General features: G+C 28.4%; 1 protein-coding gene across 1 annotated transcript in view; it reads right to left on the minus strand.

The window, feature by feature from the left end:
- Window positions 1–10,368, minus strand: part of LOC129974948 (uncharacterized) — a 41,099-nt gene extending 30,731 nt beyond the window's left edge. Inside the window, exons 1-3 of the mRNA XM_056087765.1 lie at window positions 10,147–10,368; window positions 8,512–8,566; window positions 6,605–6,801 (exon numbers count right to left, since the gene is read on the minus strand). Of these exons, the coding sequence (XP_055943740.1) occupies window positions 6,605–6,801; window positions 8,512–8,566; window positions 10,147–10,200 (306 nt within the window). The 5' untranslated portion in view covers window positions 10,201–10,368. The remainder of the gene's footprint in view (window positions 1–6,604; window positions 6,802–8,511; window positions 8,567–10,146) is intronic.
- Window positions 10,369–10,938: the final 570 nt, after the last annotated feature.

Here is a 10,938-nt window from a genome sequence, read left to right on the forward strand (position 1 = left end):
AAAAACTCCGGCTCCGAGCCGAGACCTTACCACCAGGCCACCGCGGCCCCCTATTATATTCATGGACAAAAGAATAAATAATACTTTACAAAAATGTCTTTAATCAAAATCTTGAGGCTGAATCTTTTCCCAGTTACAGTATTTTCTATTTTTAAAAGATAATATCTTATTCCTTACATTAGAGAATCATTCAATTTTTCCAGTTTTGAAAACTTATAAATCTGTCCCTGCACTTTATAAAGCAATACTACATTATTTCTCTTTTCTTGCATATGGAGATGCTTCTGATTTGGTAAAAGCAGAAAAAAAACTATTAAGTTTAATAATTTAATATTTTTATATCAGTTCAATAACTTAAGATGTTTAATGACAGAAATTATTAAAACATGTAGCAGTTGCATTACTCTTATCTTCTCTTTTGGATACTAGATGGCGATGCCTGATTAGTCATCCCATATGTCATCCCATAGTGCATTGCGATTGTAATTGGAATAAGATGTGAAGCTAAACTGTGAAGCCGCGCGCGTGAATGTCTTTGTGTTTGTTTAGTGGGTGAATATGATTATTAAACGAAATGTCCCTAAAAACATTCGTCCTGTTGCTTCCTGCATGGATCATAATAATCTACATACCACCCCAAACACAATTTAATTAGTATGTTGCAAATGGACACCTTTTTATTGAGTAACATGAACCATATTTATAGTCTGTGTATTTTCAATAGGCGGTTCAAGGTCACATTTTCTACCTCGTTATTGGTTGTCTGGTACTAGTATCGCGGTAGCAAATGTGACCTTGAACCACCTACAGAAAATAAAAAGACTATAGTCATTTGTTAGCTCAAAGAATTTCCACATGCGAAAATTTATGATAAAAACTTTATGCATAGATTACCTTCAATGGCCCATTTCTTTCTCTTATTTTTAAATTTTAATTTTGATAAACATCAACTCTTATTCTTTTAGAAGCTTCACGTCTGCTCTGTTCATTGTGCATGCACTTTACAATTATTTTTATCAGTTATCTCATCTAAAATTTGCATTTTAAATTAAAACAGGAAATGATGAAACTTCATCTAATCCAATAACTTGCTTGCTGACTCTAAACATGCTCTTGATGTATAAAAGTATAATAAATAAAATCCATCAATATGTGAGTACTTTGTGCAATATCAAATATGCCTCATATATTTTTGTAAATCTTATGTAGATAACCATAAATAATAACCATAAAATCAAATATTCTGTAGAATTCCAATACAAGCAAGAAATAACAATGAAGAAATCTCTAATTTAATAACTTAAATAATTCAGAACATGCAACCTTGTAGCTAGGTTTTAGGAGGCAATGGACCACAGTTGAAAAAAATATAATCAGTTGTCCTAATTCCAAGAGAATTTTCACTTTAGTGGTTGTTTCCAACCACATCTTTTCATAATTTCAAAGTTCAAATGAAGAAAATTAAGTGGATTTGGAAAAAAAAAACAAAGACTAACAATCTTAGCTGAAATTACAACAAATCTGATAAAAGACAGGACATAACCAGTGGGTACACATTTAATATTATTTTGATTAAATTTAATTTTTTGGATATGTAAAAGCAGTAGAATCTAATGACACCTCAGAAAATCAGGTGTGACATTCATCATACAAATGCATGACATTCTGATACATCAAATGTACCCAAAGAATTAAAGCCATGTTTTTAAAAAAGCTACACAATACCGAAATCTTCAAATGAAATTATCATCACAATTTTCATAAAATTAAATATGGAATAAAATTTTTCTCATAACCATGAAAATTATTTGAATTTGATTGTGACAACAAGAAATTTTGTATTAAAATGTTCAAAATATTAAAAATAAATAAATATTTTTAAAGGTTGCTAAAAATAAGAAAAATCTGAATACCATAGAAATTACAATTTTCTGAATTCCCAGATGATGCAAAAATTACTTTTGTGTTATACTATTTTTGGAAGTAATCAAAGGAAAATATTATAATCTTACTCATTTTTTAATTAATTAAATTTCCTCAAAAATTATCATTTCCACCTTACAAAGTATGCTTCAGCCATGGTTATAATCCTAATAATCTGCTCTGTAGAATATGCATATGTTCTTTTGTTAATAGAGGAGATTTATGAATAAACATTTACAATATATATTTTTAATACTTATTTGATATATTAAATACTAGCCGCCTTTGGCGACCAGCTGGTTCGCCAATCTTAATGTTCGTTAAAATTTTAATAATTAAATATTTTATGCAATTTCTACTTTAATAGCTTCTTCATCAAAATATTTTAAAACTTCAAATTTTGATTATCATATAATTCACTCATAATATTATAAAGGCCTTCAGTCATAACGTAATATGTATCTCTCTCATTTTCTGTTAGCACCCGTAGAATTTATGCTTTAAATTAAAGTGGAAAGAATTTATCTTCAATTAATATAATAATATTTTTTACTGAAACAAAGCATTTTTTTATAATCTGATTACTGAAAATAGAGTCACTCAGCGTTTAAACTTTATGGGCACTAAAGAATATCTTTTTTAATTTATGTAATATCTCAAGAGTAGGTCAACAAAATTTTCTTAGATTCATTATGAGCAGATCGATTCATTAACAATGTTTAAATTTAAATACATCAAACACTAAGAAAATAAAACGAATCGTTTAAAATAAACGGTTGAAAACAGGTTTTAAAAAAACTACTTAAAAAACGATGTACTTAAAACTATAAGCATATACAAAAAATATATAACTAACATAAATACAATTTACTTACAAAAGCATGCAACTAACCCAAAAATAATTTAAATCATCCATTGATAACGTTGTCATGGCAACAATCAGAACAGAATGCGCATGCGTGAATTTTCTTCGCCGGTTACGTAACGCAAATACGTGATTTTTTCTACGCCAGTTGGGGTAACGCTATGCGGATTAGAAATTTTTAATTTCCTTTATTCTGTTTTATTTTAATTTAAAAGTACTTCAGAATGAATCTGAAAGATTGATTCATTAACAATGTTTAATTTTAAATGCATCAAACATTAAGAAAATAAACAGAACTGATTGAAATAATCCGCCGAAAAATTTTAACCCTAGCCTCATTACTGTTGGGAGAAAAAAAAAGTGAAGCCTTTCTCGTTTGGCGCTGGCGATAATGGAAGATTTTTTTGGCGGAAAAGTTGGCGGTGGGGAAAATGGAAGATTTTTTTGGCGGGAAAGTTAGTTTTTAATTAATAATTAAAATTCTAATTAAAAATTCGAAAAAAGAAACCCCAGGTGCACATTCCCAACCTCCAAGGTATACCTGTACCAAATTTGGTAGCTGTATGTCAAACGGTCTGGCCTGTAGAGCGCCAAAACACACACACACACACACATTGAGCTTTATTATAAGTATAGATTTAAACTTATTTTATTATACCTAAAATATGCCATCAAATTAGCATTTCATAAACAAACATTATTATCTTTACATTAAAGATTATGCTTAAAATGAATTCTATTTAAACAAATTTTGATTATAAACATAGAAGAAGCTTAAGAGTGGCTCAAATTTTTGTCTTCTAACTAAATTGACATTTGTTACCTTGTTTAAAAATTAAAGTATCATGTACAACTTTATACCGCATAAAATTTGATAATTAAAGAGATAATAAGAAAATTATCTATTTTATATTTTTATAGAAAATATTTAAATAGACAGTAATACATAAATACAAGTATGTAATTTACAGAATAATACAAAAATAAAGTATGAAACGATAATTTAAGCACTTGAACAGCTAATCCAACAGATACTTTTAGGATTTAATTTAAATGCAGAAAGTCTTTCAATCAGTTTTTTGAAATCTGATAAATGTTTCTCAAAAGTTACGAACAACATTGTGATATCATCAAGGAATGATAATGCAAATATATCTTTTAAAAGATATCTATATTTCCCTTTCCTAAGTCTACACGTGTCAAAGTATCCCAACCAGAATCTCATAGTATAAAATCGCAAGAGAAAAATATTTTGCTCTGTTTTCGTTTTTCACTTGTGACGTGGACTGACGTATCTTGTCGCTTTTTGCTTGTCCATAAATTATGCTTCCCAGGGTAGAATAAAGACGAGTTTTAAAATTCAAAAGTGTATTCTAGTCGGCCACAAAACTGCTTTAAATATATATATATATAAGAAATAATCAAAAATATAAGCATTATGAAATTCCAATTAAAATCTATTTCTGAAATAAACTAAAAAATATTTCGGAATCAAACTAAAAAAGATACAATTGTATTTAGAGAGCACTAATGCTGTTATTAGTAAAGCATAGATGAACTTCAAAAAAATTTTAAAAATACCAAGTTAATAAAAGCAAAAAGAATAAAAAAAGAAATAAAGGATTTAGTCTGAAGACTTTCTCAAGTGTCACTTTCAAGAAGGGATTCAAATAAGGGATTTTTTTTTTGTGAGGTGTCCGACTTTTATCCAAAAATATAGACCCCTCGTGACTCAAAAATCCCCTGAAATTGAGGCCTTAGAGATACATCATTTTTTACTGAAATAAAACAATAAGATACAACCTCCAATTTGAGCAAAAATTACAATAACATAATATAAACTATAAAAGAACACTCACAACCAATTATTAAAACAAAAAGGAAAGTACATACCAGTAGCAGGTAAAACTTCTACCAAAAAAAAAAAAAAAAAAGGGATTCCATCATGTTCTATTTTTGCTTCTCACATCTTTTTCTGTCCCTGCTTAAAAACGCTTCGTCATTCAAAGCAATAAATATTTGGAATGCCTCAGCTCCATCTATTCAGTTAGTTAGCTCGTAGTGGGAAGTCGATTTTTTTAGTTATTTCAAAAGATTAGAAACAAGCCAAGCAGGCCTTCTCTTATTAAAACTTCTATATTGCAAAAGTTTCTGGGAAATTCATTAATAGTTAAATCTTTAATGAGATTATTTGTTGCATCCATATAAAAAATTTTGTTATTACAAACTCTTTTAATCCGGTTAAATTGTGAGAAAATTAAATTTTGCAAAATTTTAGAGTTTAGATTAGAATAGTAATTAATAAGTTTAATTATTTATTATTAATTATCTCCAACTGTATCCTTGGAGATATATTGATGTCTTACTTTTGTTAAACTTAGATAATACTAATATTGTTACTAATTGTTATCCAAAAGATTTAGTTATAACTGAAACAAAAATAAACTTGAAGCTACCTATCTTGTCTTAAAAATCGAAATTTCTAATAGTAAAACATTAGTTTGTATCTACGATAAAAGGGATGAATTCAACTTTAAAATAATTAAACTTGGCTTGTTTGTTTAAGGCTCGGCTTCTTTCTAATCTTTTGACACAACTAAAAATAGACTTTCCTTTACATGTTAACTAACTCAATACAAGGTGCTGGGGAACTCCAATTATTTACTACTTTGAATAACGAAGCGTTTTTAAGCAGGGGCAGAAAAGGATGCGGGAAGAAAGAACAGAACATGATGGGACCTTTTTTTGTAGATATTTTACTTGCTACTGATAGGTTCTTTCATTTTTGTTTGAATAATTCGTTGTGAGTGTTCTTTTCAAGTTTATTTTATGTTATTGTAATTTTTGCTCAAATTGGAGGTTGTATCTTATTGTTTTATTTCAGTAAAAAATAGTGTATCTCTAAGACCTCAATTTCAAGGGATTTTTGGGTCACAAGAGGTCAATATTGTTGGACAAAAGTCAGACCCCTCACAGTAAAAATCCCTGCCTGAGGGTGACCCTTGAGAAAGTCTTTAGACCGGATTCTTAATTCTAATTTTATTCTTTTTGCTTTATTAACTTGGTACTTTTACTAATTTAGTTTATATATATATATATATTATATACAATTATATATATTTTTTGCGAGAAAGTTAGTTTTTAATTAATAATTAAAATTCTAATTCAAAATTCAAAAAAAGTGACCCCAGGTGCATATTCTCAATCTCCAAGGTATACATGTACAAAATTTGGTAGCTGTGGTTCAAACGGTCTGGCATGTAGAGTGCCAACACACATCCACATTGAGCTTTATTATTATTATATATATATATAATGATATTTTAAAACCTAATTAACTTCCTAATTTTTAGCTCAATTCAGCACATATTAACTTCATTCTAAAATGTCTTATTTCCTTAATTCCTTTATCACACTCCGAGTGAAGGGATAAAAAATTACTGTCCTAAACAAATTCTTTTAAAAAGATCCCTATGATTTCCTTGCCCGTACTCGAGATGTGTAAGAAATCTCTATTAGAATCTCATTGAAAATTATTCTCCCTGTCTTTTACGCTAATCTGCTCTTATATCACGCTGTGAATGGACGTGCCTTATCCGCATCTCTTGCACATAAATCTTGCCTTTCGGAATGTAATAAAACAAAGTTAAAAATTCAAAGTGTCTTCCAACTGTCTTCAGCCAAGACTTTGCTTTCAAAAATTAATATGTTTACATTTAAAGAGTCAACAGGATATTTTTTGTGCTAAAAATTTTCAAATGAATTAAAAGAATTAAATACTTGAGAGGAAGGGCAAATTGATGTCAAGGTATTTACCTTATCTCTTCTGGATATGGTTCTGTACTTGATGCGGTCCAAGTCAAACGGCTGCACTGATCTGAATAAGCTGTCTTTCGTGCACGATCCACACCCGCAGATGCCAGCGACACTGCAGTGTTTAGTTCTCGTAGAATTACCTTGGCTTCTTTCACTGCCTGCCGTAACCAGAGACCTCTCCTGACTTTCCTGCTCTTCTGTTCAGACAGAAAATAGAAAAGCAACATGAAAATAACAAGAAATAAAATTTATACAGACATTACACCTTATAAGTTAATACTATCTAACCAAGCACACTCAGCAAGCACTTAGTATGAACAATTTTTTAAGTTCAAATTGCAGAAGAAATGATTTCAATCAAGTTTCACACCACAAGGCAATGTTGGCTACATATTGCTTATAGTACACAACTGAATATTTGAATAAAATGGAATCGTTAACATATCTACTATTTCCATTCCAATTATTAACGCTACTGAATTTGAATACTATAAATTTATTTAATAGAGGGACAAATACAAGAACTACATGATATAAAATTAATTGTTATATTATCTTTAAAACTGCTCTTTATTATAACGATGGTGTGTACTCAAAATATATATTTCATACTATGAGAAGGTATGCATTTAATATTATGTGAAAATAACTGTAGAAATTAAAATAATGAGATGTATAATCATAAATTATAACAAAATTAAAATCACTAAAACACTTGCATTTATATTTTTAAAGTAGAGTAAGAGTGGCTTTTGTGCAATAATATATTACAAACATATTAAACAAAGCATTTAAATATAATTACAAAAAAAAATTAATGAAAACATTTTAACAAACTGGATTTGATAGCTCTAAATCAATTGTTTTGCCTTATAACATGGCAAACGCATAATGAAATAGTCATCGAAAATCTCTACAAAAAATTTATGGATTTAGAGCTTGTAGGTGGGTAGTAAATGCTCAGTGAAAAAAATTATTATTTTTTAAATTAGTTTTAATCTTTTTTTCTCAATAACTTTAAAACCTATTACTGCAAAAAATTATTCCTATAAAGTTGTAAAATTCAGCATACTAACTTTTCAGCATGAACAATTTTACTTTGTGTATACTTCTTTTATTAAATTTTTAGAAGTATTTTTAAGTATATTTCATGAAAATACTTTTCATTTATTTTAATTATTAATTATATACTCTTGCATGTTAGAATGATATTAAATACACTTTCTTTTCATGCTTTTACTGTTTTTTTTAAATTAACAAATTTAAAAAAATAAATAAAATTATACAAATCCAGCCTAAAACATTATGCTACAATGTTTCAAACTAAAAATTTGATTTCCCTTTAATTTTCTTTTTTTCACCATTACTTACCCATGCCAAGATTTAATGTTGAAATTACTTTTTTTAATAACCAGATAATTATATAAATTAAAAAATCCATTATTCCATTTTGGATATTTTATTGTTTTAAAATCTGAATAAAAAAAATACACATTAATTAAAAAAATATATATTATATTGAAGTTATTCCTAACTTATCCTCCTTATTATCAGCCCTATTCACAGATTTTACCCTTTCCAATACACTTAAGTCAGAACATTTTAAATTTAAAATTACATAAAACTTTTACTTTGCTACTTGAAAAATAACTTTCAAACACATAAAAGCTTTTGGGGAAAAAACTTTCAACTAAATGACTTTTCAACTAAATGAAATCTGTCACTTTCGAAAATTTATACAGATTAATTTCATTACCTGCATATTGAATTATTCTTTTTATACAAATACCAATCACATTTTTCAGGCAAAGAGAAATATGTACAAATATACTAAAAGGAAACTTCCAAGAACAAAACTTATAACCAAATATTTTAACATTCTATACAATTATGCAAATCGAATTTACCTTCATCTGAACTCCTCATACTGTTCATTAACAATTCGTCTAACTCAGCTTCAGCCTAATCAATAAAACCAAACATTAAATTAAAGTCAAGTTATTTACAATCATACAGAATCTCTTGACTATATTTACACAATTAAGACCAAAGAATATCAAAAACCATAGTTTTATATTGTATCATTTTATGGACAGTTACACAATTTTAGAAATCAAAAATATTAATGAGAAGAAAATATTATTTAACTAATTAGTTGGCTAAATAAATGTGCCATTTTGCAGCAACATAATGACTATTTAAAAGAGATCTTATCTTTTTGAAACATTATTTTGATCAAATAGTCAGGATAACATTGTTGGCACATCCAATCCAAATTTCATGCCACACCAACTTGAGACTGTCTGACTTTCAATGTCACATTTACAGATTCACACAAATGGTAGATCTTTTATAGAATGAGTATGCTTTTAGTATAATCTGTTTGTAAAGAATTTTAATTTATAATGTGGAAATAAATTTAATCTGAAAAAATTATTCATAAAGCTGAACTAACTATAACCCAAGATCAGAACTGCTACGTTTTATTTTTTTTTCAGAATCTACAGAAACCTTTTTTTCTTTTAAAACTCCAAAAATCTGTCTTGGTTGTCTCTTGTAATGGCAACCAGGTCACATGTTTTGTCTACCCTACCTTAATTAAATCATTCGGCTGTGTCGTGATGAATCATATCTCTTATACAGGACCTCTCGGAAACAGGGTTCAAATTGCAGTAACTGATCCACTCAAACAAAGGCCAGGCCTTCAAACTTATCTATGTCTCTACTTTTACCCAAATTATACAGGTGGTGCAAATACTCTGGTTCTTACAACTTTTTTTTTTCTTTCCATTCACTTAACTTATTTATGTGTATTATTTTTCAAAATTACTTCCTGTAATATTTATGTAAAGAAAGCCTTTCTAATTTTACACCATAAGTGATAAATAGTGTAGTTTCAAAATATTTACATTGCATTCTAAAACAAAACAAAGGTTACTTTGAGATAGATTTTATAATCCTGAACAAAGTTTAGTAGACAAGGCCGATATCTAAACCGAAATCTCTCAAACTTCTATCCCATACCAGCAGGAGGTCACATGGGTAATGATATCAGATAAATCTGAAGTAATTAAAAGTAGCCTTTGTTTTTTCAAAGTGAGTTACGTGGCTGCACCCAAAAAAAATACACGTAGTTCCAGTTTCGCAAAAAAAAAAAAAAACTTTTATAATATTTTAATTAATGAATTCCTAAAATTAGCAGAGAATTCTATAATACGCTATATAAATTATAAATCCATATCAGTAATACAAAAATAATTAAAATTAATAAAGTTTTTATGAATAATCCCATGTTTACTGAATGTACCAAAAATTCGACTGTTTGAGTAGATTTTAGAATCATCGCACACCAGGCATAATTATTGTAATTTTAGTATCATAATGCCATTTGATATGAAAAATTTTCATGCATTATAATCTCATTTTACTAAATGAGATTATGCAGTAAGGTGAAAAATAAAATAAATTGAAACAACTTTCTGTTGATTTTCGAAATCACAGAACATGGAAACATAAAACAATGAAAAAAGAAAACTCTTTACCGCGTCATGACGGCGCATTGAAACTGGTGAAAGCGGTTGGCCGAAATAATCCATGTTTTCAATTTCGAAATTGATGGCGGTATTTACTTTACCGTGGATTGTCCGAAATCGCACATTTGTTTACCTTATCGCCAAATCGGTTTCTCTTAATCTCCGCACAGCTCTCTTTGGTAAACGCTGCGTGATGTAGTATGCGCAGAAACGTATTTTTTACGGCGTACTGATACATGCATTTGTATTGGATGTATCACTACGGGTTTTTACAGATTGGAGTAAGTCGTTGCCACCGGAAGTATACCCCTGATTCTACCGGATGTGAACCAAAATTCATCGGATATGACGTAACACTTTGTTGACGTCATACTGGTCATTTAGCGCGGGCTTTATCTAGCAATATTTAGTGACTAATCTTTTTTTTTTTTGCCCTGCTGTACGTGAGACGTGTGTATTGAATCTCTTACACCTTTTATTTGCTTGTGGAGATAAGAATTCATTTTGTTCTTTTATATATTATTAATCTATATTGTTTATTTATCTTTCATTATTTATTTATATTATTTAGGGTTTTTTTTTTACTTTACTTAACTTAATTAGAATTAGTATCACTGAACATACTAATTAGGGTTAGCTAAGAAACAAAAAAGTTTCTTTGTGCTTGTATTTTATATTATAAACTTTTATATTTAATTTTACTATTTGTTTTTCCGTAGATTAATTATATCTTATTATTATCTATATAAGTAGATTAATTAGTAGATTAATTATATCTTATTATTATCCAATCTTCCTCGT

Source organism: Argiope bruennichi, chromosome 7 (assembly GCF_947563725.1).
Source record: "Argiope bruennichi chromosome 7, qqArgBrue1.1, whole genome shotgun sequence".
NCBI classification, from domain to species: Eukaryota; Metazoa; Arthropoda; class Arachnida; order Araneae; family Araneidae; genus Argiope; species Argiope bruennichi.